This window comes from Diplotaxodon limnothrissa, linkage group LG17 (assembly GCF_057381915.1).
Source record: "Diplotaxodon limnothrissa isolate DT_005_m linkage group LG17, D_limnothrissa_male_GT1.1, whole genome shotgun sequence".
Lineage (NCBI taxonomy): Eukaryota > Metazoa > Chordata > Actinopteri > Cichliformes > Cichlidae > Diplotaxodon > Diplotaxodon limnothrissa.
In genome coordinates this window covers 8185502-8212673 of record NC_140612.1, presented here as the reverse complement: position 1 = coordinate 8212673, position 27172 = coordinate 8185502, and the positions used below count along the sequence as shown (strand labels likewise).

Below are 27172 nucleotides of genomic sequence, written 5' to 3'. Positions count from 1 at the left end.
AAGAGTATATGAAAGCGCCACAGTAACATCAGATGCTTTAAATTCTTTTAGACATCCTCCATGTTAGTAATAAATTCAACACAAGGAATCAGTGTAAGCAAAATGTGAAAGAAACCTAGCATCAAATATGAAGCATGAGCACTGTAATCATTTAAACAATGGTCAAGTCTACCAACGGCAATGTTGTGGAGACCTTATATAGCCAAGTGTAGCAAGCTAATATCTCAGAGCAAATGATTAAGGAGCTCAAATGAGGTATCCTGTAGCCACTGGACACTGACTATAATTACAGAAGGACCTGTTTCTGAGCACGGGCCAGGTGACTGCACTGATGCAATATAATGTCTCGTCTAATTGGTGCAAACGACTAGTGGTGAACCCAGAGAGCTAGTTAATGGCTGTTTTCACATGGATTCTAAGTATCTAGGAAAACAATATTGAACAAACTGAAAGCAAACTTGGTGAAGCTTTTGTGCACCAAAACATTTGAACAGCCTTCAAACTTGAAGGTGAAGAATCCTTATATACCTACTCATTTTTTTAAATGTATGCTGCAAAGCTATGATGGATACTATCTTTCTGAAAGAAATGATCAGTGTGGCCAACACAAAAGCCACAATCACAAAGTTTTTTTTACAAGATGATAGAAAGATGTTTGTCCTCTAATTATGGTTGACTTTAGTAACGAAAATTGCAACACATCCCATTTTTGGGTGTGTCACAGATGACCGATCAGACAAATTTGTTGCACAAGGACATGCAAGGGGAACAAGGGGAAGGAAGAGGAAAATATGCATCACAACTATGACAATATAACAACCACAAATTTTAAGACACAGTGCAGTGAAAAACTCATGCATGTTGGGCAAAACACTAAAATACATAATCTACTGTAAAAAAAATTACAGTGAAATACCTACAAAGATTTTTCCATTGGAAAGGAATGCTGTTTAAAATATGTACATATAGAGTGGCTTGCAAAAGTATTCGGCTCCCTTGAACTTTTCCACATTTTGTCACATTTTTGCAAGCCACTGTAAGCAAAAGCTGAAAAGAGAAGCTTCTAGTTTGTTGTTTAAAGCATCCTAAGCTCTTCAAAAAACATGTTACAAGTTGTAAACAATGTAAATGATGGACCCTATGCCTCTAGGACAAAGGGTAGGATGAGCTGTAAATGGGCCAATAAGAGCAAGTACTGCTAAGTAACAAAACTAATACTAGTACCTCTTCACCTAGATATGCCACTTTCACTCTAAGGAAAACCACAGAAGAGAAAGCAGTTGCGCTTTACTGGGATCTAAGAGCAATTTGTACAAAATGAGGTCAAAATAGGTCAGCAACAGCTGAAGTCCTTTCTACAATGCCAAATGGTGTCTTGGCCAATACAGTAAATAAATAAATACATTTGAGGTGTGTGAAAAAGGTTATGTGGAGTTAGTGTTAGTGTGACATTAGTGTGACTCAATAGTGAGTCCAGCACTTTTATTTTTAAGATCACAATCAAAGCGTATCCTTTCTGCTGACAGGTGTTAGCTATTAGTTGTTGGTTCAATTTACAAGTTGTTCGGAATTCTTGCAATTCTTGGTGTTGCCAGCAAAATCTTGGGAAGCTTGAGTAATGGAAATGGGTCAGTATTGTGGTTTACCACAACCAGTTAAAGAGTGGTGGATAGATTGGCCAGGAAAAGTTTGGAAAGCATGCTTATGTGGACTTGCATCACTTTGCGAGTGCAAGTCAGCTACCTGCTGCTGTGAAATGAGGTCCACCGAGTTTATTGCACCTTTTCGAATGGATCCTTGAAGAAATTCAGAAATATAGTACAACAAAAAGAGCCATCTCAGTGGAGCATCACACAAACCGAATTGGAAAAGAAACAGAAAAGCCTTTAATAAGTTAACCGTTTGTTTCAGGATGGAGTCTTGCATGTGGGAGAACTCAGGTGAGCTGGCTTGGTAGTTGAGTCTTCTTCCCTGACATAAGCACCTTATCATTTTGACCAAACACCAAGATGTTTGCTAACTATCAAGAAGGCCAACAATTCAATTCAGTTCAATTCAGTTTTATTTATATAGCACCAAATCACAACAACAGTTGCCTCAAGGCGATCAACATAATCACAAAATATTAACAAGCACACTGGTGACACAGGAAAGAATCAACAAAGAAGACTAATTTATACTGTACAAAAAATGGCTGGGTAGCTATAAATGTTTTAAGCTAACATTAGCACTCACACCACACTCCTCTCCACCAAAACTGGGCATAAAAACGTGGCTTTTTCTCTTCATAATCATGTAGCAGAACAGAAGCCAACCCAGAATGATAAAATATCTGCCCATTAAAGATTAAATCCTGGATTTCAACTGGTAAGAGGGTTCTTCCTGTTAAAAGGGAGTTTTTTGTTCCCACTGTCGCCAAAGTCCTTGCTCATAGGAAGTCATATGATTGTTGGGTTTTTTCTCTGTATGTATTATTGTAGGGTCTACCTTAGAATATAAAGCGCCTTGAAGTGACTGTTGTTGTGATTTGAATTCAATTGAATTGAATTGAAAAATAATAACTTTAATACAGCCAACTGTGCTGCTTAGCTTTGCTTGTTTCTATTGACAACTGCTTAGATGGACCAGATATCTAAAATACGCCTGTCAGCAAGTCAGGGGAGGTCCCATGTTTTTAAAAAGTCTGTTGCCGTGCTTTCTTTTTCAGTTACCTTTTTATAAAAACCCAGTTTAAGGTGAAACCTGCAGCTGGTTAACAAGTAAATATGTAATTTTTTTTCAACACAGGCAAACTATTGGATAACAGAAGTAGCTGTAGACAACCTAAGTTCAAAGGTCAGATTTTTGAGTAATATGGTATAAAAATAAATCTAGGGCCACTGCTGTTCCCTTGTTACACATGTGCCATAGTCAGGAAGCTGGCAGGCTTTTACGATGTTTGACAGTTCTGTGCTTGTGGTTGGTGTGTAAAGGAAACCCAGTGACAGATCAGCTCAGTGCAGGCAGCCAGTGTTCCTGAGTTCACTTTGGTCCCCAGTAGCCTGGCCTCTTCCCATCATCTTAACTATTAAAAGGGCCAGCACACCAAAATAATCACCTCTTTCTGAAGTTGAAAAAAAAGATCAGTTGCACAAAATTGAACTACGACAAAAGGAATTAAACTACTTGTGGCGATGAATCCAGTCACCACATAAAACCTTTATTAAGGAAACCAGTTAATGAACAGATACTGTACATACTCACAGAGTGGATTATCGTCGGTGTTACATTTTTATAATGTTAAAAAAAACTACAAAGGTTACTTCTCTGTATTACTTGTAGGCTTCCAAATAATTTCTCTTGCGATGGAAATTTGCATGCAACACATGAAATCCATCATAGTTTTTAAATCAGTCTATAACTCTGATTATATTCCTATAATAGGAGAGTTTGATCTATTAAAAATGAGGCAAGTATATACAGTTACATCCATATGGCAGTGATAGGCAAATAGTAAAAGCACAAAGATGACAGCGTAAAGCTACTTTTAAGTGCTACATTGGACATCTTTCCATCACAATTGATTGTCTTGACACTTGAGCGGCGTTGAGAACTTGTCGTGTCTTATTTGACAGCACTGTCTTTTTCTTTTATTTTCTCTCTGTGAAAAGATGTTCTCCATTTTGAGAAATGGAGGGGAAAAGTCCAGCACGGACACCCCACAGACCCTGTGGTGTTTCAGCAAGTCACATAGCTCCATATCAGTGCTCAGAGAAAAACTTCCATCATTATAACTGCTGGAAAAGGAAAAGATGGAATGCTGTATATGTTTCTCTAAGACTTTGTGTCTTCTTTCCTTTTTTTGTGACAGGGGTTCATAGTTCCCACAAGGTTAGTAGCAGACACATCTATCCATCAAGGACCCAGCAGTACGCCTCTTCTCCTTACACCTGTAGTACTTCCAGACAGTGTCCTTTCACAGTCCTCCATCTATAGCTGGGTGGTTGAAGTAGAGCGCCTAGTCCTCCTGTCTTGACGCCTAGTTGGTGGGGGGTGGCAGTAACGTGGCAGCCTCCCTTGTGATTTTCTCTTGGAGCTTTGTGGCCTGCGAGGGTCTGGGGGGGCTGGTAGTCAGGCCTCCTCGGCTGTGGCATCAATCCCAGCATAGGTGAAGTTCTCAAAGAGAGCCATGTTCACATAAGCCTGAAAACAGATTAAACCTCATGATTAAGAAAGTGAATGCAAGTGAAGTGTCTTACTACAACAACAACAAAAACCCTGTTTTAGCCCACATTTCTAGTTCTGTTTTTTATGCCCAAATAATAACAACAGGATGTTTTTCTCTATTCTTCCCTTTCTACCAACATAATGCAAATGAAGCCTTACCTTCCTGGCCTCCTGCATCCTGTTGAGCTGCAAAGAGATTTGGGAGAAGGGGGGTCTCTCATAGGGCCGATCTCTCCAGCACTGCCTCATTAGCTCATAACTGGAGACAAACATTAACACAGTGATAAATATGGATAAAACCCAGTGCCATAATGGGCTGTGTAATTTGATAATCACTAGCTATAAGATACAGACTACTTACACCTCATCATCACAGTTTTTGGGCTTCTCCATTCTGTAGCCTTGTGGCAGTTTTTCATAAAGCTCAGCACATGTCATCCCACAGTACGGTGTGCCACCTGAAGCACATACACACAGAACGTCATAGAACTTGAATAGGACAACGTGGGACGATGTGTAAAATGTCAATTAAAAACACTCTCACAGACCCGTATTTTATTTAATATTGTCTCATTTTGAATTTGATGGCAACACCACATTTCAAAAATGTTTCAGGGATATATTTATGTATCACTGTGTAGCATCTCCGCTTCTTTAATTAAACAAGAGTCTGTGCACTGAGTAGAGCAGCTTACTGGCTTTTGGGAGAGGGATGTTGTCCCATTCTAGTCTGACATATGATTCTAGCTGCTCAACAGTCCTGGGTCTTCTTGGTCATTTTTTTTCTTGTCACGGTGCACCAAATATTTTGAATTGTTTAAAGGTCTGGACTGACGGCAGCTCAGTTCAGCACCCAAACTCTGTGCTGTTGTAATAGCTGCAGTATGCGGCTTAGGCTTAGCTTGCTGAAATATATAAGGTCTACCTTTAAAAAGATGCTGTCTGGATGAAGCATATGTTGATCTAAAACCTGTATACATCTTTAATTAATGACACCTTTCAAAATGTTTGAAGATCACAGGCATCCAGCATTGAGTTTTGACCTTGTCCACTGTACACAGAGATTTCTCCAGATTTCCTGAAGCTTTTGTCGATGTACTCTATTATGTACTGTAAATCAGCGGTCCCCAACCTCCAGGCCACGGACCAGTACCGGCCCGTGAGTCGTTTGGTACCGCGCTGCGAAAGTTGTGGCTCAGGTGTGAAATTTATGGTTTTCAGGGGTTTTATTGGTTTTTATCGTTTTTATCATTAACTCGGTTTCCCTGGGTTTTTTCCCGTGTGTTATAAATAAATCGTCTTCTTTTGTTACCAGTACTGGTTTTATATTGTTGTATTTATCCGCGACACCTTAGAGCATAGGTGTCAAACTCTGGCCCGCGGGCCAAATTTGGCCCGCAGCCTAATTATATTTGGCCCGCGAAGCCATACCAAATTATTATCAGAGCTGGCCTACTGGTATTATACAGCTAATATATATATTGTTTAGTATTAAGCTTTGCTTGTTCCATATTCAGTTTTTCAGCAAAACTTGTTTGAGTCCATAAGAAAAGATTCATTCTTATATCTAGAGGAAGATTTTTTTTTTTTCAATAAATATTAACGTCAGCCCGCGACTTTGTTCCAGTTTTGAATTTTGGCCCACTGTGTATTTGAGTTTGACACCCCTGCCTTAGAGGCTGGTGTGTGAAAATATTGTCAGACATAACCCGGTCCGTGGCGCAAAAAAGGTTGGGACTGCTGCTGTAGATTATACATGGTTCAAAGTCTTTGCAATTTTACACTGAGTGCATTATTCTGAAATTGTTCAACAATTTGTAGACACAGATTTTTACATCTTTACTTCTAAGAAACTCTGTCTGTGTAAGGTCTTCTTTTTACACCCAGTCATGTTACAGTCATGTTGCTAATTAAACTAATTAGTTATAAAATATTCCTCCAGTCATGTCTTTGTAGTTCAACTCAAGTTCTAATATTTAATAAAATAGTAAAATGCTACAGCTTAAAAATGTTGATATTTGTTCTATATTCTACTGTGAATAAAAGATGAAATAAAATTTAAAATGACTGCCTTCTGCTTTTATTTAGATTTTACACAATGTCCCGACGTTTTTGCAATTGAGGTCGTAAAATGTTTTCTTGAAAAAATGGCTGCTGTAAAACTGCACATGTGACTTAAATAACATCACCTGAAGACAGAGGTCCTCAGCTTTGACAATCCCTGAATATGAAAACACATTATGAAAGTTCTAAAGAATTCTGAGTCATAACATTGACGCAGGCAGTAGCGGTTTTAGATACGGGCGACACGGGCGGTTGCCTGGGGCAGCATCCCGGGCATCGGCAAAAAAAATAAAAAATAAATGCTCGTACTCATGCTGCCCCGACGTCAGCCAGCGCATATTGGGAATGGCATAGGCACCGATTGGTTTTCTGTCGCCCATTTGTTGGGAGTAAGGGCATCAGAATCAATCAGATTCAATCAGAATACTTTACTAATCCCTAAGGAAATTTTGTGGGTTACAGTTGCTCCAAGAAGAAATGGTAAAAAATAGCAACAGTAACAGACTAAACTCCAAACAATACATTATGTTACAGATTTTACTATTAATTAGTCATTGTCAATTGTTGATTTGTCCAGTTCTCATTGTATGACGAATTATGATGGCTGTTTGGTGGCCGTTTGCATACTATGCATACTCTCCCTCTCTCTCTTCATATGTGTGTGTGTGTGTGTACAACAGTTTTATGTTAATGTACAATCCTTAATATGTTTTGTGTGTGTGTGTGTGGGGGGGGGGGGCAGAGGGAGTGTTCGCCCAGGGCGCCAAACAGGCTAGGACTGCCACTGGACGCAGGTCTATAAGGGGAAGGGGAAGCATAAACATTATAGTATAAATACAATTGATTATGACTGCAAACTTTATTGTTGACTGTGTGGTTGGTCGTCACGTGTATTTACATGCACATATGTGTTTACACATGTATGCAAATGTAAGTCATCCTGTTTTTCATTTGGTTTTAATTCAGATCATTTATTTTTTTCTTTCCCATAGACCCTAGAAAGAGCAGATGCTTCATTACAAACAGTTTATGGGGATTCAACTTTTGTTAGCCTGTCACAATGTGGCTCTGACATCTGTATTAAAAATATAGAAGTAAATGGTGTAGTTTCTGCACTATATGAGGCTGTATGCTTACCTAAGCTTACAATTTCCCAGAGAAGAACTCCAAAAGACCATCTGTTAGAGAAGATACAAAGATAAGACACAAAGCTTAGTAAAACTGTAACAAAGCTTAAACAATTTAAATACTGGCTCTTGGAAGCATTTTCATGTTTCTTTTTGTCGATCATATCTTTGTTGATTATATCTGGTGCCTTGCAAAGCAGCTAGCTGCAAAAATATACAGATTGTAGATGACAAAAGATTCTGAAAGATTCTGATTATCATGCTTTTACAAGCAATATAGATACCTCTTACTCAAAATGGAAGTATTTAACACAACCACAAACATCAAACAGAATAACAGGAGGATATTTGATTCTTTAATTGTTAAAATGAAGATTGTTTGTAAAATGAACGCAGAAACTTAAGGGGAACCGAGCGTCAGAAAAACAACCTCTTCCCTGCTATCTGATTAGCAAATTTCTCTTCAGAGAAATACCACGGCTTTCATTTGTCACAGAACAGTGTGGTAGATCATATGAGCAGACAAGTGTTGTTCGTGCCGTCAGCCTGTCCGTTTGTTTTGTTCGATTTCTTCCCCGCAGCACGTTTCGCGACGTCTCACATTGTGTCTCTTACAAATGTTTACAACTCTCTGGCCCTCTGAGCAGCATTCACACTTTTCCGTTGGCCATGCTGCACTCTCTGCTGTGTATAAATAGGTTCCAGTTGACATGCCAACGTGTCTGTCTGCCTGCTAAGTTGTACCCAGGGCTTCCTGATTGTGCTTATCAGTTGTGCAGCACACTATTATCACTCCACCAGTGACAGACGGATGATTTGTTGTTTTCTGTGGTGAGGCACTTTGTGGCATGTCTAATCAAAACTTTACTAGGAGTAGTAGCAAATAAGGTTTCTGAAGATATTAAATAAGAAATAGAGGGAGGAATTATGATTATAAAGACCTATGTATTGTAATACGGAAACCATGTTTTTCAGGAAGTGTTTGTGAACCACTTTACCAATAGTTCTCATTTCTGAGGAATAATATATCCCAGCATATTAGTAAAAAAAATGTAAAAAACTTACACATCACTCTTTGTTGTATAAACACTGTAGTTCAGGGACTCAATGGCCATCCAGCGTACCGGCAGTCTCCCCTGAAAGTGAAGCAACAACAGATTCATGTCAAATCTTGCAGCTCTGGTGTGTTATGGCATGTTTTAATCTTGTTCTGACATCATTTATGTTTGAGTATTAAATAAAAAAGATGAATGCATGAAATGATAATAAGAAAAATAGGGTTTAAACTGTATTATAAAGTGGTGCCACATTACATTATTAAGTCTATTGCCCATTACAGTAAGATGGTAATCTGCTCTACAAACACTGCACGTTCTGGAGTTTACAAACCTAAACATGACTGCCCTCTGCAGGCGCTCTATTATTGTGAAAATTAGTGACTGTCTGAACAGTATTATACCATTAAAAACAACAAAAACAGCTGAAATTATAAAAAATAAATAAATAACAACCTCTTATCCCCTTGGACTGTTTCATTTGATCAGCTTGATATAATCTTTTTAGCTAACCATATGTGAGTTAATGCAGATCTACAGATACGCTGACAGCCTAAAGATATGGCTTTATGCAGTCACAGACTGCAGCAGCCTGCTGATAAATGTTTTGCTGTACAGCTCCTTTGTCTTCTGCCGTTTTCAGCATGTGAAAGGTGAGAACAACACATGCAATCCACTCTAATAAAAGGGAAAAAAAAGGGGGGGGGGGCAACATCTAACACTGCTTTGTTTTAGTCTCAAGCAACCGGTGCTTTCTGCAAGGCTAAACCAAAACATAACCCCCACCACTCACCATTGTCTTCTTAACATAGACTTCCTCACCACGGGACAGACCGAAATCTGCTATCTTAGCCACAAGATTGTCCCCAACAAGAACATTCCTCGCTGCCAAATCCCTGTGGATGAACTAGGACCAAGAGAGCAGAGGAGGGGAGGGAAGCGGTGTCATGACAAAGATACAGATACAACAATTTTAAGCAAAATTAAAAATGAACCTGTAAACAAATCTGAAAAAAAAAATCTAGTTTTAGGTCACAACTTCATGCAAAACTGAGACTTTAATCAGATCTAAGATCATTTGTTCAGAAATAAAAAAGCACCATCACCAACAGGCACAAAACAGCAGCTAAGGTTGCTCATCCTTCCTCCTCCTACCTGTTTGTCACTGAGGTAATGCATCCCATTCGCAACATCCACAGCAAACTGCAGCAGCTGCTGGGAGGTGAGGGTGGAAGCAGTACCGTGCTCTTTGGCAAAGGCAGGGTCCGTCTCCAACACCCGACTCTTCCTCAGGAAGTCAAGGAGGTTACCATAGGGGGCGTATTCTATGGCTATGTACAGATAACCTGGAGCAGACAGAGAGACAGATGGACTGATATCTCTGTCAATAAGAAAAGGCCATGCCACCTGCTAATAAACATATTACCTTCCATCTGTGCAAACTGCTATTGGCTCAGACAGACCATTTTAATGAAATTGTATTATTTTTACAACATACTATGACTTTGACCTTGGCTGACTCGCTTGGATTTGCCTGGAAAGAGACCCAGCTACAGCTTGTACTGGGCTTGACCTTCAACTCTTTGGTCTTTGACACAGCAGATGTACACCAGACCTTTTGTAAAATCCTCACAGAACTCAACCAGATGGCTGAAGCTTTGCTAATAGATTACAGCTTCCAGCCAGAGCCAGAGTTCCTACAGGCATTTGTAGTTGTTGGAAGAGTTTCATGTTGATTTCACTAGGACCAGGGACAGTGCCAACACAATTACGAAGTACCATATGTGAAAGGAAAGAATAACGGGTTTATGGGCAGAGTGGTCAAAGAACTGGAACATAATACAATTATTTTACTTGTGAGTTACAAAAGCGTCTGTTAATCAAGCACATGCCATGTTTCTTGCAAAAGAAGAGTTTCTCAATATGGAACGGTGACAGGTCATCTGCTCCAAAACCCCCATCACCTGAAGAATAACCAAGCTCAGTAAGAATGTGAGGTCATGTTAGTATTAGCACATAGCTGGAATAGAGAGAGAGAGACTGCTATGAAAGCTCTGTGGAGAGGCGTGACCTTTTCGTTCAATCGTTATCTTCTACTTTTAAGAGTATATCAAATATCATCTGAATTTATTCCCTCCTCTTGTGTTCAGTAGCTCAGCGGTGAATTCCTTCCGGACACACCTTGTTTTTCTAGTACAGGAGGAGAGCAAATTTGTTCCAGATCTCAGTAAGACGAGATAGGGTGAGAGCTGAAAACGACACCATAATCTCTCCCTTAAAGACATTAAATGCAAAACTGACAAAAAGTCAAGTTTGTGTTTCCTCTTCTAGCCAGCGACTTTTCTTTACAGCTTTCCTTTCAAAGGAAGTGCAGTTACACAGACGGTAGCAATACTTCCTGCCAATTAGCACTTTTTCTTGATGACCATTCGTCGAAATCTTCTTTGATGTTAAAATTTTTACTTGCTCGCTCTCCTCTCTCCCCACTTTCTTGAAACATTCCTCCCTCCTGACCTCTTTTCCCTCGTGCTCACCCCCTCCTTCCTCTGTTGCTCTTTCCATGAAATTAAATGAAGAAAACACTCGAGGTTTTCTTTAAATCTTTTCAAGTATGTGTGCTGCATCTGTGTGCACATGCATGTTCATGATTATTTATCAAGGGTGTAAACAAAGAAGAGATAAGGTCTGCAGAGCTAAGCGCTACTTCGAAGCGAGCGTTTATTTTTTCAAGGTCGACTTGTTTGTAACAAGAGGTGCACAGAGGTGCTTCTCATGTGCTTCCAGTCTTTGATCAAACAGAAGTAATTAAATGATTCAATTTAGAAGACACTGGCGTAAACTGATACTTCGAGGTAGGGATCATGAAGGAAACCTTATACAAATACATTAATGCATGCCACAGCTGTTTGGTTGTTAGGCGCGCGGACAAATCAAACACATGTGATAGCGCAAATGCTTCTGGCAGGCGAAGATTATTTCGTTTGGACACATTCTGGGGTTTTCCAGGTGCAGATGACAGAGAGTCAGATGGGACGGGCGTATCTGTTTGCATCTCAAGTAAGAAGAATTTAAACTGTTCAAGTACAGCGCTGCATATTAAGAAGGAATGAGCTGAATAAGGAATCTGCTGAGGGTACAGTTTGTTGAACACAGGCTTTTGTATAAGATTACATTTAAATCTTGATAAAGATATAAAGATGCTGTATATTAGCACCATATTGTTTACCTATTTCTCTAAAGAAAACCTTCTTTAGGCTATTTGAATCTTTAGAGCGATTCTAGGTGTGTTTTCTGACACATACCAATCTATCTATCACGCAGTTTGGTATATATTCTACAGATGAAATCACACCAACAACCAAACTAAATGGTGTATCTGCTTCCACGAGAAGTGACCAAACATCATCTGCTGAGGAAAGTCATATTGTATGGTTGTTGGGTTTCAGCTGGATTTGTTTAGGGAAACATCAGATTGTTGATGTATAGATTTCTGTAGTATACAGTTTATACAACCTGGTCACTAAACTGTAAGGCAGTCGTATACTTGTGACACTGAAACAGCAGTTTGTTTCACCTGTGAATTACTGTTCCCGAACAGCCAATAGTGCGTCAATGCTCATTACAGCCACTAGATGTTGCTCACTCACCTCTATTTTCACAGGCTCCTATTAAGTTGATGATATTGGGATGCTGGCCTAGTTTACACAGGACCTCCAGCTCTCCTGCAAAGTCTCTGTGGTCATTTTCTGAGGCAAACTCTGCAGGAAGAACAACATGATGGGCATTGTTAAGCAAAGTGCAAGCAAAGCAGTATTTGAAATGAAAATTACACATCAGAATGCCGTACGGTGTCTTAATGTTATGTCTAACGACTATATCTGTATCAGTTTAATGATAAATGTGTGGCTCAGATACCTTTCAGCATCTTGATGGCTGCGCTCATTTTGTTGCCGTCCTTCTTGATCATGGCTTTGATAACCTGTTATTGAAACCACAGTTAGCTCAAGTGTTGCGAAGAGAATGGCAACCACAGGGAACACTGCAACGTTCAGAAAGTCTAAACACCTGGCCAAAGTTTCCCTCTCCAATGACATCTTCAAACTTTATGTTCTCCCACTCAAGGATTGGATAGGTGAGGGGCTCTGGCGTGGGCTTTGGCCTTCGTGTCAGGGTCAGAGTTCCTGAGTTAAACTGCAGAATAGTTTCCTCCCCCTGGAGATATAAACAGTGTATAGTCAGCAAAATAATTTCTCTCAGTGGCTGCAAAGTCAACCAGAATAGAATGAATGCTCACCGATCCAGATTGGTAGGTAAACGTGCGGCGACGGTTCAGCAGCGTCTTCCTGATGAAGAAAAGAGCCAACAGTGCCAACAGTATAGTCACACAGGTGACAGTCACTGAACCCACCACCGCAATTAACAGCTGATAACTGTCAGTGGGCTGGCCAATCACATCCAGGGTGGTAGGGGTAAAGGTTGGAGAAGCTTTTTCTAGCATTGGGAAAAAGACAGAGTGAAAAAAAAGAAGAGGAGAGAAAGAAGATTTAAATACGGGGGAGATAAATATGGAATTTTGGAAACATGGAATCCATGTGTGGGTGGTCTGGTCAACTGGAGGAGCCAACCAAATACAGTAGTGAAGAGGTTGGACATAAGATTATGAGGTCCCATATTTGAGACTTAAAATTTATCAAAAATATCAAACTTAAGAATATAACACAGTCTCATTTGGAACCTTTTGCATGTTGCCGTCTATATTTTACCTTCTATGTGACTTGATCATTATGAGGAGCTTCCTGCTTACCATCCCCCTGTGTCTTTGCCTGAACATAGTTGCTCCACTCTCCTGGCACTTTAGAGAAAGCCCTCACTCTGAATTGGTAGACTGTGCTGCCATTGAGTGCCGTCACATCTTTGGTGGTCTTGTTCCCATCGTCTGTGTCCACCCAAGGGTGGGGGCTCACCTGGCCGACTGGCTGGTACTCTATGATATATTTAATGATACCTCCATTTGGGTCGTCAGGGGGCTGCCACTTCACCTGAATGGCTGACATGGACAGAGGCACGGCCTTGACGTTGAGTGGGGATGATGGACCTTAGATACAGAAACATTAGAGCTGTTACAATCAATCAAAAATAATCTTTCTTACCACACATTCTGAAATCAAGCAGGTAATCTAATCCAGACACTTCAAGACTGGTTACTTGAGGAACGTTTGACTATTAAGGATTTAAAAGAATCATATGCATAGATTATGGCTTTACATCTATCAGCTGCTATTTCCCCCCCTTCAATTTACACACAACTTCTGGGCAGAGAGAGAGTTGCTAAGTAAAAGGCGAGCTCCAAATACAGCTGAGTGTTTAAACCAAGGCTAAAACCTATAGGGCGCAATATATTGCAATACACTTAATGTTGTGCCACAAGCTGCGAGAAGTGAATGATGAACTGCTTTACATTTTAAAACTTCTTTGCAGCTTTTTTTTCTCTAACCAGCAGGTTTTAGTTACCCTGGCTGTTGATGTGGAAATGGTAGCGTTTGGAGGGCGGGCCCTGGCTGCCACAGTTGATGAGGCGCACCACCACAGTGTAGTCTTGTTGATACTCCAGGTTGTGGAACTTGGTGGAGAGCACATTGAGCAGGGTGTCAACCTCCTGAAGTTTCTCACTGTAACGTGGCGGCCCGAAGAGCTGCACTAAAAAGCCAGTGGCTCTGCCAGCATTAATGGCTTTGCTGCCGGGTAATCGCCAACGTACAGTAACATTGCGGCCTTCCACCGAGCTGCTGTCAATCTCAGGTTGAATTGTGGGCTCTGCAGCAACAGAGAACACAAGATGAGCTGTGGGGACTACGATCTATTGGTACACTTTTTGGTAACACTTTATATATAATATGAAACATTTCACTGTAATTAAATGGACTTCAAATGTATTGTGTTTGAAATTAAATTGTGATTATATTATATTTACCAACAAATACTTAGAGTGAGGTGCACAAGAATAAGGAGGTAATAAGTTGGGATGGATGTTCTATTGTTCAATTTATAAATATATTATATACACACTACTGGTTTAGGAGCACCCCAATTTTTCCACTTATTTATTGCAATTCAAGTCATTCAAGTCCAATGAATATGCCAGAGGTTTTTTTTTTTTTTTTAAAAAAGGTAGGGCTACTCAAAACTGAAAAATAATGTACATTTCAGAATTATACTGTAAGGCCTTTTTCAGGGAGCACAAAATGGGCTACCAATTTAAAACTGTTCTGCAGCAATGATGGTGGATTAAGCACTGAAAGCTGGTGCTACTAATTCCGCAGAAACTCTGACAGGAAGAGGTGTGGCAGACCCAAAGCCACAACTGAATCAGAGGACAAGTTTCTGAGAGTTAAAAGTTTGTGTGATAGACAGCTCACAGGACAACAGCTTCAAACACAGCTTCATATTGGTCGTAGTAAGCAAGTCTCAGTTTCACTGTGAAGAGAAGACTTCAGGCTGCAGGTTTGACAGGACGAGGAGCAAACCATTGCTAAGACGTGAGAATAAGACAAAGAGGCTTGTCTGGGCCATGAAGCACCGCCATTGGACTATTGAAGACTGGAAGAAGGTATTATGGACTAATGAATCAAAATTTGGGCAGCATGGTGGCTAGCACTGTTGCCTCACAGCAGAGAGTTTGCATGTTCTCCCCATGTATGCGTGGGTTCTCTCCGGGTACTCCAGCTTCCTCCCACAGTCCAAAGACATGCAGTTAGTGGGGTTAGGTTAATTAGAAACACTAAATTGCCCATAGGTGTGAATGTGGGAGTGAATGTGAGTGCGATTGGTTGTCTCTGTCTATGTGTTAGCCCTGCGACAGATTGGCAACCTGTTCAGGGTGTACCCTGCCCTTCACCCTAAGACAGCTGGGATAGGGTCCAGGCCCCCCGTAACCCTGAAAAGGATATGCGGAAGCAAATAGATAGATGGAAGGATGAAATTTAAAATTTTCGGTTCATCACGCAGGATCTTGGTGTGCTATCAAGTAGGCAAAAGGAGGGTTCCACAGTGTGATGGTCCAGGGTCGGTGAGTTGTACAGAGTGAGAGGCACCCTGAACCAAAACGGCTACCTACCCGAGTGGTAGGCCATGCAGAATCTATCTGTGCCATGCAGAACAAAGCTGTGTGTGTGTGTGTGTGTGTGTGTGTGTGTGTGTGTGTGTGTGTGTGTGTGTGTGTATGTGTGTATATGTATATGTATGTTTCAACAGTGAAAAGTTAAAAAAGGAGAACAGTTTATGCACAATCATATTTGTAAATTCAAAGGGAATATTGAATAATAAAACATCTATCATGCAACCAATATAATGAATATTAAATAAAGATGTAAAAAGGCAAGATTAACCCCCTCCATAATATGGCCCGTGCCCTTTACCTCCATACTTACAAGTTAGACGGGGATATATTGTCTTGTGTTGGATTTTTTCACTACAAATGAATTTGAACCCCCTAATTCTAGTGCACCTGCTTTGTAAGTAACATAATTACATTATAATTTCAAATAAAATAATTTAAATTCCATTCCATCACAAGGGAATTAAGCTGAATTAAGTTGCAGATCATATTTTAGTGTTACCCATGTATCCTAATTGATGGATGATTTTCTTGATGTTAATTTGAGTTTTCACAGAAATGGGGTGAGCAGCAGTTAGTTTACAACAGCGCTAGCTTTAAATAGCGCTGTGTTTGTCTGCTTTCCGCCCCTCAGTTATATGGACCTCGTTACTCTGTCCTTTTGTCTGTGATTAACCAGCTCAGAATGCTATATTTTCCCCAAAGGTAGACTTCAAGTCCCTTTATGGCAGTACATTTCAAAATAAAATGGACAAATGGCTAAGATAAATCCAGTATTTGTTGATGCACAGTTTTATTTATTTCATTTTCCATTCCAGTTTTTGACTTAAACATTAATGGAACGTCCTCAGTCCAGCCAGGAGAATCTATTTAGTGTTGCTTTTCCAAAATTTACACTAATGTCAATAGTTTATGTTTGTGCAAGAGACAGGCATAAACTATCATCAACAGATCATTTTAGATCCATTTCACACGCGGACCTCAGACATTGTAAGAGACTCAAGCTTAGTAGAACTACGATTAACTGCACTTCAAAACACTTTTTCATGTTCTTTTTTCTGCACTTGCTCTTTCTAATATGCTCTCTCCCTCTGCCCAGCCTTCACTTAGGAATAAACCTGCTATTGCTTCTTGAATACAGGTTGTTACTGCTTTAAACGGGGTCATGACTTCTAATAGGCCGATAAAAAAATTACACTTTTTAATACCTTCTATGGTATTCCGTTTTTTGTTGTTGTTGTTGTTGTTGTTTTTAAAAGAAACACCCATAAATCATTCCACTTGCATTTTTCTATATTTGCTCTAAACTTGAGTCAGGCATGGGAAAAACACTTCACTATTACACTAACCAGACTTAAAATAATTGAGCTCGCTTAAGTTCTGTGGTCAGGAAAATTGATATTTTTTCCCAGATAAATATACACATGTCCAAAGTTTGTGTGGTCTGTAAAATTTATCTGCAGGTCTCACCAGGACAGTCGGTCTCCATTATGGCTTGCGGCCCCGGGTCCCCCTCTCCTCCTTCCCCAGGACGACTCAGCTGGACACGGACGTAGTAGCGTGTTGAGGGCTCCAGGTTCATAAGTGTGATAGGCTCTTTGTCACTATAAACTGAAAGGAAAATTGACTTAGGATAGGCTGGTGAGCCAAAGTTTTCATTCATTTTTAGAGTAGGATTATTAAGCAGAAACACAGAGTGTCTGAAGTGTTTTAAATAACATTACACACATACACTTCAACACATATGTTTAACATTTGTTGTCTTTAGGTGGGGGAAAAACAGATGTGAACTCAAACTTAACGGAACACGATGTCCAGTCTCTGAGAAGATCTCTTTTGTTTATAGACCCGATTGGGGTGTTTTTTTTAACAAATACAATTTGTTATTTTTTAACTTTTTTAGATTTTCCATTGAGAACAGTTTTTATTTTAAATTTGTGCAATCTGTTGTCCTAATCATGCTTCTTGCTTTAGCTAATACATTATATCTTTGGCTGAACTGAGAGTGTGTTGAAATAACGGAGATTTACGCAATCTTTGTTTTTGTTGCTGCAATGCAATAAAAGAAAAAGTAAAAAAAATAATTATCTGTGATTGCTCTTCTTTCTGATAAAGACTGACTGCATGACTACATGAATATGTTTTTCCCGTATACCTATGATGGAGGACCACAAGTCTTCATTTTTATTCTCCACAGGCTTATAGAGGACTCTGATTGAGATGATGGGGCCATCTCCCACAGAGGTGTACACTGGCATCACCAGCAGCTGCTTGCTTCTCTTTTCCAGCAATTTGGGAGCAGTAATGGGCATCGGGGGCACTGAAAAGAAGCAGGATCTTTTTTTATTATTTTGAAATTCACCTGTCTGTACAGAACTTTAAAATGTCGTAAATCACTCACCTTTAACAGTGAGGGTGAATTCACGCGAGTCCTGGCCTCCATCGGTGGACACCCTGCACTCCCACAAGCCTTCTTGTTCAGCGCTCAGGTTAGGGATATCAAATTCAGCAGTGCTCCTGTTTGAGTCCATGACAGTACGAGAGGCCTGCAAATACATGTGTAACACAGGGAGGCAATGAAATATGCTGCAATATTATTATTATTTTTTTTTAGATCCAACTGCTGGGATCATTTTGACTTTTTCCAACACTTTGAGAAAATTCTGGTGGTCAAATTTTCCTTTTCTTTTTTTTTAAACAGTGTGTGTCTATTATCAAGGAAACAGCGGAGAAACAATAACACAGAAACTGAACATATCACTTAAAGGCAAAACATGGTGACTGCTGCACTGTGGAGTGATACAGCCTTATCTGGTTGGGCCATTGTGCTGCTGACTTCCTCAGAACATGACTCGAGCTTGCATTCATCGGGCTTGACATAAAAACAAAGTTTAAACCCCAAATAAAAGTTCTTTCATTCGTTCTATTTTACACTTTCTTTACTTTTTAGAGAGAGACTTTACAAATTTAAAGAAACAGTTGGACTTGTTTGAAGACTCTTCATAAATTTTTTTGCTCGATTACACTAGAACAGGGGGCAGCAACCTTTAACACCCAAAGAGCCATTTGGACCCGGTTTCCACGCAAAAGAAAACACTGGGAACCGCAAATATTTTTTGACATCTAAAATGCAGATAACACTATATATATTGTTTTTCAGCTTTATGCTTTGTGTGAACAAAGTTGTGTTGCTTAAGAAATCCATGAAGCGCTACAGAGAAAATTACATTTTATTTATGTATTTAACACATTTTGAACTCTTAAAGAAATATAACAAAAGGAAAGACACCCAGCTGAACTAAAATTCTGCCTGAATATGTATTTTACCTGGTTAATGTGTGTGGCGGGGCGTGGTCTGCAGAGCCGCTCCAGGGGAGGCGGACGCACCTGAGTGGCACCCGCAATCACGCCTCGCTGCCTGTGCAACAACGTCTGTTGTTGGTATGTGTCTGAAAAGCTACAGCCGGCTGTATGCGTACAGCAACCGTGTGTGAAAAGTGGTCAATAAAGAGATGCTGAAAAGCGTGTTCATGGAAACATCGTCGGGTCTGCCGTGATAGGTTTACAATGGGACTTCTGCTCCTGAACCTCTGCGCACAGCGTCTGGAAATCGACCGGGGCTGTACGAAGTCACTTTCATCTTTACGCAGGACTGTAAGCTGTCATCTGTGAGGCGTGAGCGGTGTTTGTTTTTAACATAATTCACGGTTGAGAATAGCTGCTGACATAAGGTGGCTCCGAAGATCCATAATTGGCCTATCTGGGGTTGAAAGTCTCTATAAATGCACGGCGTTTGGGCGAGCATACCGGCTTCCGCAAGTGCGACGCTTATTTTGAGCGATGAAAAAAATAATATAATTTTATTTTTATATTTCAATATCACAATAATCTTACAATTTAGAACTACAAGTTAAAAAAGAAACTAATACAATTAATATATAGCTGGCCAGCTATGTCACTTTCTATCACTGAAGCTATCCGGCCCTAATTAATCTTAGCCTGGCTAACCAGGCCTACATTTTTAGTTAATTTTGGTCCTAAATGAATAAATCTTTCCTTATTCAGTATAATCAGAACTGATTATTTCCACTTGCACAGTCCATATTTGGGAGAATGGCACTTTTTGAGGGACTTCAATGCCTTTTTCCAGAATAGAGCAGGCATTAGTAACATCAGATGGCGATGCCTAGGTTGCGGTGGGCTACAAAGCAGCTTGCAGATGTGCAAAAAATGTGGGAAAGCTAATGCTACAGTCACACTACAGGAAAGTTGTTAACCACAACACAAGCCTTGCATCGAGGTCTGTGACCACCCGCAGTCAGTTGCTATCTTCAAAGTGGATTTGGGGTGATAAAATGACACGATAAGACAGAGTCGGTCTGCAGTCAGTCTTTGGGACTAAATGGGTTTGGGTTGCTCTTTATACAGTAAATAACTGTGACAAATTAGCAAAAAAAAAAAAACCCAAATACGTTACCATCTATTGCAAATCTGCTGCCATCCACTTATGAAGAAATTAATATTAAACAGAAATTCTCATTAACTGCTTACATTTCGTCCAATCAGAATCCACTAACAGTGACGTAGTTGCTGTAGTGATTTAACTGCGAACAGTTTATTTAGGAATATAGCCACAATATAACCATTTAGCAACTAGTTGTCTCCTATTGCAGGCAAAAAAAATGGTTTGCAAAGTCTTGGCATGCAGTCTGTGTTTACTAATTAGGCAGCAGTTATTTGCAAATGTTCAACAGTCTGTCCAACAGTGATTGCAGTCACTCTGATTCAAACCATGATAGTTTGGAGGCATGGTTCCTCCAACTGGATGACTATTTAGTTGCTGCAACTACTTGTAATCAGCTGCTGAATGGAAAAAAAAAATCACTGTAATCACCAAGCAAACACATCATTTTCCTGGTCAACAGAGGTTGCTGTACTGCTTTTACCCTAATGTGACTGAGCCATTAAGCAGCTCAAGCAAGAACTTGGCAAATATCATATAGTAACTTAGATGAATGTGTAGAAGGATATCAGGTGAACCATTAGCTGATATGGGCCGACACGGAGGTCTGCCAAGATATTCAGCCTGAACTAACACTCTTGTATTCAGGCTTACTGTGAGGTTTCCTTGCCGGAGTGCTGCTGGCAACTGCTGGTCTTCCTACCTTAAGTACTGTGCTGTCCAACTTTCGCAACTCAATGCTGTTGTGACTGGGCAGGGGGTTCCCTGTGGCTGAGCAAAGGATCATGGCTTTGGAGTTGAGATTCAACTCCAAATGCCTATCCAAGTCCAAAATCTGAGGAGCCCAGTCTAAAGATGTAGAGAGAGAGACGGGACAGGAAACGAAAAGAAAGGAACAGCAAAAAAAGACAAAAAAGTATGCTTCACTAATGAGCACGGTAAAGAAAGAGATCATAACAGCAGCAACTCTGCTTGTAAAAACATTTATATAAGTACACCCGTTGGTCAAATTTTGAAATCACATCCCCTAGTGGTTGTACTTTTTGTGTGTGATGAAATAGGAAAAATACACTTTTGACAAATTCAGGTGCCAATACAAAGGCTGTGTGACCCTTGGCATTAAAAAAGGTTGCACATTCAAGAGTAACTTGTTCAGTTAGATCATTCATTATGGTTTGTGTGTGGTGTGTGCAACAGTTTTATTAAGTTGCATAGCTGGTCTATATACAATATTTCAAGAAGAATGCAAATAATATTGAAATAGTGAGAAAAAAAAACGTGCATATCACTGTAGCTGTTAAGATACCTACCAGACCTATCACAGTGCTGTCCTCTCCACCCTCTGGGACACTGGCATCCACTGAAACGGCTGCAGACGCCTCCGTTCTGGCATTTGCAGCTAAACTTGCAGTCTGGCCCATACATGCCATTATGGCAGGCTGACAACAGAATAGAAGAAAACAAAACTTCATAGTGTGAGACTCGATAAGGTCATTATTGAAACTCCATTAAAAGAAAATGTCATAAAAAAAAAAGAAAACACATGATCTTATTTAAATTATGTATCATACCATTCTCACAGTGGCTCCCAAACCAGCCACTGGCGCAGGAACAACCATAGGGGTCTGGTAGGCAGAATCGAAGCCCCTTGCAGTTCAACTTGGAACCACATGTCTCCTGGCAGTTTTGACCAAACATTCCTTCTCTGCAGGCTGCAAGTCATCAGAGAAAGAAAAAAATTACAAATCTGTTTGTTTAAATTCCTCATGTTTTGCGGTATCATGCCTTAAAACTCTGAAACTCTTTTTTTCTTGGTTTCACAGTTGCATTAAATGTTTTACTGTACTGCCAAGAACTTCAGAATTTGTAGAATATGCTGTCTTCAGGTATCTCTAGTGACAGATTTAAATTCAGTGTACCTCATGTGTAGTTTTCTATCTATAACTATAACGGAGCTCAACACACAAGACAATGCTGGGTGAACTTCACCAAATAGAAATGAAAAATGATCATGAACAAGTTAGGAAATTTATGTTTGTTCAATTATGTTGAAAAGCCTGTTCATTTGACCTTAAATGGAGCCACGTTTATGAGGAAATGCATTTATGAGTTGAGCAGCAGAGTTGAGTATGTGAGCTGCTCCCATGTAAAAACTCCTCTCTGCCAATGCCAGAGAAGACCATCCCATCTTGAAGGACAGACCAAACTCTGTCCTTCAAGATGACAGCGCTCACCCGTTCAGAGTGGGCTTTATAAGAGACTCTAGAACTTGTGAGTTGAGAGGATGGAGCTACCCGCCTGCACTCCTGACCTCAATTGAACAGCTGAGAGATCAGCTTGGGTGTGCTGTTAGTGCCAGAGTGACGAGCAGAGCCACACCGGGACTTGGAGATAATACTGGTTGAAGAATGGGATGACATCCCACAGCATGAGGAAGAGGATTTTTCATGGACGCAACTCACGTACTCAACCCTTCTGCTCAACCTTTTCCTTCCAAATGTAAAAAAAAGATTTATATGTTTATATTTTGATGATCTACTAGTTTTCTACCAGTGGTTAATGAGTGAACTCATTTTAGTGTGTGTTTACAATATAACATTTAGTGAGTTCTTTTTTTCTGATTGGTTGATGTATGAAATCAGATGCTTAGTTAAAAGCTAATCTACTTCATTCATGCATAAGTAGTATGAACTAATGCTACATAGTTTCAGCAAACTGATGTGCCTCTTGCTAGATGTGCTTTTAAATATAATAACCCTAACAATAAAGTGCATACAGAAAAACATGTAGCACAAAATAGCTACCGCATACAGATAATGACAGTAATGGAGTCTATGGCTATTTGTGCATTTGAGAGTACGTGACCCAAGGTGCTTTCCAGAATACACAATCTTTTGTTAACCAGTGTCATTTGCACAGAGGCTGATTAGTGATACAAACACCATTAAAACATCCATCACTCTAATGGCTGCTTAACTTTCAACTCAGGTAATAAATCTAAGACTACGTACAAGAAATTTCGACTCAAAAGCTTGCATCTTTTCTCTAAGAAGTCAAAGTAACATCGCTTTGATCCTACAAGGAATAATTTACTCAGAACAACAGCGTTTCTGCGCAAGGCTATATTACTGCCTCGGCCTCACTCGATCAGCCTAACGCGGTTGCCAGTGTTTTTGCTGATTCATTTTTCAACCTTAGGCTCCACAGTCTGTCTGTCTCTTTTTGGTAGTGTTTATGTTAAGGAGTCAGACTGCGAGGCTTTGACTCTGATTGTGCATATTTATACCAAATGTGTAAGTGAGTCAACATAATTCATGTGACTTATTAACACTGCTTTTTCACCTTGCACACCCTTTTTGTATTATCCTCCTCTATCTCCCTTTTTATTGATCTCATTCACAAACAGAAAGTTCTCCTATACAATACTGCAGATGCAGATGTTTGCCTGAGTAGAGTACAAACCTGTCTCACAGTGTGTTCCCATAAATCCTGGAGGGCAGATACAGTCTCCGTTCACTTCATGACACACGCCACCATTAAGACACTCTTGACAATCTCTGATACAGTTAGGACCCCACTTCTGACTGGGGCACCCTGCAAAGAAACACATATTCTTTACTTAGAACAGCACAGAGACTTCAAACAGCTTCGATAGCATTTATATGTATTTTGCCTTTTGTGTGTTTTTTAAGCACATGTGACCTATTTAAATGAAAAAAAAGGATACATAGTACAGAATGCATGCTAAATGACAGTAAAATGTGCATCTGGTGGAGACAAAAAAGAAAAAGCCGGCTGCAGGTGGAGGGTGGGGATAGTGTTAATGCTGTAATTTTTCTTTGGGGTACTGAGATAAAGGAAATGACACAAACATATGTGCTGCACATGCCTTGCCAAATAAGATGTGCAGATGTAGCCTATAGTGAATTCACAGTTTAGGGTAGGCTAGTATTTAACAGTAACTTTCCACAAGCTTCCATATAAATAGAAAGATTTTGAGCTGGGGAATCTTGTGCATCTCAATCAGTCAAGCAGAACGTGCACTGAGTCAACCTTAGCATGTCTTGTGTAATTCTTTGTGAGTTCAGCTGCACATCTGAGCCAAAAAATGCTACAAAACCCTTGATTTAATCTGACACCGATTGATTGTGTGTGTTTGTGTGTGTGAGACCCAACAAACCTCTGACAATGAGCCTCATCCAGGCACCGTTGAGAGGGGTGTCTCCAACGTAGCTGGCACTGTAGATACCTTGATTGTCAAGCTTTACATTCTCCACCGTTAGCTCAACAGTTTCATTGAACATGTCAATCCAGTGTGTCATATAATAGTAGTTTCCTGCAAGAAACAAGCGACAACATTAATGTCATTGTTTGAGCCTGCGTTTGCACAAAAATGTCCTTCCTCTGTACCGAGTTGCATACGTTGACTCACCGTTGTACTTCCAGGTCACATCTCTCCTTTGGGGGTTGAGCAAGTGCATAGTGAGGTGAACTGTCTCACCTACATTAGCAAGTAGTGTGAGGGAATTTGGAACGAAATCTGTTGTAAGGAACAAAGAATCTGTTATTGTTTGTTTTGTTTTTTTAATGGCACACCCTTGAAAGTAGTTGCATTTAAACATGTATTTCATGCATAATGGATTTAAGCAATAAAATAAATCTCTCTGAAGAAAGTCTTGTTTTTTGAAGTGCAAACACACCGTTGTCAAGGTTGTTAATCATTGTGATCTTTTCAACTGGGGGAAAGTCCTGAGAAGATTCACAGTAGAAGATGCCAATGTTTTCTAGGCGACTAAAGTCTCTGGCCACAACCATTTTATTTCCGGACTTGTGCATTTTATATTGTGGGACACTGGAGAACATGAGGATTTTGTTGTCCTTCTTAATGTCCAACTTAGCCTGGGCAGAGTTGCGCTCTCCATTGATACAAGAGATGGAGAAGTTCTCGGGTGTTCTGATCATGGCTGCAGAGAACATGGTCAGGTCGATCACAGCATCTGTAAAACAGAGCATTAGTCATTCTCTGATGTAAGGCAGCAGTGTGAGTTTTTTTTAATCATGTGTAACAAACCTTATTTAATTATTCAGAGAGATGGAGAGTTGTCTTTTCAGGGGGGAGACCCATAATTTTTAATCAGCTGTTAAGTGATTCACACAGTGACAGAAAATACATACACTACATCTTTACATATTTTTTTCAATTTGTATTGCTTTTCCCTAGAAATGTACACATTACTAAATTACTCCATTGTCATCTTGGAGCTGTTAAAGTTCTCAGTCGTTAGCAGTGTGGAACTACTGTTTCATTCCAGTTTTGATCAAGTGTCAGATTTGAAGTTCTGCATTAAATTAAAGATGATTGTGTCAAGTTAGTTTCATAAATTTCATAAAACTCGTCTATCAGACACATGGAATAAATATTGAATCTAAGGGAAAAATTGTAACTCTTTTTTTCTGTTAATAACGCCTTGTTTTCATATTGCGTTAAAATGGGGAAGATCAACGAAGATTAACGAAAATACCGATTGGGGTTTGGGTTCAAACATAAACGCCTCTTGAAGTGATTCATTAACAAAAGTGCCAAATCCAATAACATGAGTTTGCCCAGCATTCCTTCTCCCTGGTATGTGAGCCTCAAATCCACAGAACAATGGAAGGAAACATGGATGAGCTCCTTATTCCCTGAGGGTACATAGATCTACGCGCTGTGCTGACAATCGCTCTCAGGCAATCGAAAAAAAAAAAAAGCTTAAAAACTATAAGTGGATGAAGGTTGCGTTATCTCTGTACAACTTGGACGTTAGTTCTTTCATTCCCCCCCCCCACACACACACACCGTTAATATAAGATTTCTCGAAAATGTTGCTCCATCTGTAAGCTACTCGCTACTCAGACAGGTTTTGAAATAGTTTCACTCTTACCTGATAAAGTAAAGAAGCACAACGCAAACACCCACAGAATCATCTTGGTATTTGTAATCCTCATTGGGGAAAGCTGGAAATCAACTGCCGGCGTGTGATTCTTTTCAGGGTGAGCTCTGCATCCAAAACGGTGACGCTGCGTCACGACGGTGCGCTTTTTTACGCATAACTCGTCGAAGCCTCCAATTCTCCCGTTCAGTTTGTAAAATCTCGTCGGTAACCAGCTGGTTTTAGGAGTTCACTCTACTGTCACTCTAAGCAGAGAGTGTAACTTTTGGTGAAGCTCAGCTTTCTCTGGGTGGGAAAGGAAGGAAGAGCGTCACCAGACAGCGGAGGACTGCTGGCGCTCCAGAACTCCCCGATCCACGATTAGTGTATATATGACTTCAAACTTTGTCACTTTTTGTTCCAATACAATGCTGAACGTTAAGCACTCGTCTAATTGCTTTTGCATACACTGAACATCATGTTTTAGAAGTAGAACAGCTGTTCTGTGCACGATGGATTTAGGATGAAACTTTTTTAGGTTTCATCAACAACAACAAAAACATGAAATATCAGCTATTTAGCATTTTAAAATATACACTGTTTGAGGAGTTATGAATGCATTTTATTAAAATATATTGACTTCTATACCCTGCACTTCCCAAACATCTTCCAATGCGGACATTGTACCTAATTGCTGCCCTTGCGCAGATACCAAATACTTCGGCAGCCAAAATCACGTTTTGCCAAATGCAACAGCTTTGTTCTTTCACTTCAATGAGTAGCGCACAATCCCTGCAGCTTTTATGGCCAGTCAGTCTCTTTCCTTCACAATCATTCAGCCTCAGGAAATGATGAACAATATGCTTGTTGTGTCTATTCAGATCCCAACTTTTTAAAAGTGCTCTCACTTTGCTATGTCCATTTGGAAAAAAACTGAACACGCCTTTTCTAATTCTCTCCACAAAAACTGTCGGACTTGTGTAGTGTTTTTTTTCCCTTGCAACTTCAGACAACCTGACACAACTTCTTATTGTTTGAGATTTCCTGTTTTCAATTTCGGGAGCACACACAGGCTGTTTTAGACTGCAAGGAACATTCTATTGTATTACCCAAAAAAACAAAACAAAGGCTGCAATTTTATAAGCTTTGTAAAGTGTTGATACTTAATGGATAAATAAAACGATATCCAATGGTCAAAATACTATCCAGAATAAAGAGATGTGGTGTTGATTCAA

The 27172-nt window shown here is 39.9% G+C and overlaps 1 protein-coding gene across 1 annotated transcript; it reads right to left on the bottom strand.

Annotated features, from left to right (window-relative positions):
* Nucleotides 1-3257: 3257 nt before the first annotated feature.
* tie1 (tyrosine kinase with immunoglobulin-like and EGF-like domains 1) lies at nt 3258-26227 on the bottom strand. Its single transcript, XM_085376031.1, has 24 exons — nt 25950-26227; nt 24729-25025; nt 24461-24568; nt 24209-24364; nt 23491-23622; nt 21600-21740; nt 21339-21467; nt 20732-20877; nt 17968-18112; nt 17722-17886; nt 17037-17177; nt 13964-14266; nt 13257-13547; nt 12747-12943; nt 12518-12664; nt 12368-12431; nt 12100-12210; nt 9608-9798; nt 9246-9359; nt 8463-8533; nt 7408-7448; nt 4568-4664; nt 4366-4465; nt 3258-4182 (listed from the first exon to the last, which is right to left on the bottom strand). Exons 1-24 carry the CDS (start codon nt 26011-26013, stop codon nt 4111-4113), a joined length of 3423 nt encoding a protein of 1140 aa, XP_085232157.1. The 5' UTR covers nt 26014-26227; the 3' UTR covers nt 3258-4110.
* Nucleotides 26228-27172: the final 945 nt, after the last annotated feature.

Excerpts from the sequence above, each read along its gene's own strand:
- tie1 (XM_085376031.1), bottom strand. The coding sequence starts at position 26,013 with ATGAGGATTACAAATACCAAGATGATTCTGTGGGTGTTTGCGTTGTGC. Across the intron at positions 25,026-25,949 it reads GTGCTTCTTTACTTTATCAG|ATGCTGTGATCGACCTGACC; the intron begins GTAAGAGTGAAA and ends TCTGTTTTACAG. Across the intron at positions 21,468-21,599 it reads TGGGAGCCACTGTGAGAATG|CCTGCCATAATGGCATGTAT; the intron begins GTATGATACATA and ends TTCTGTTGTCAG.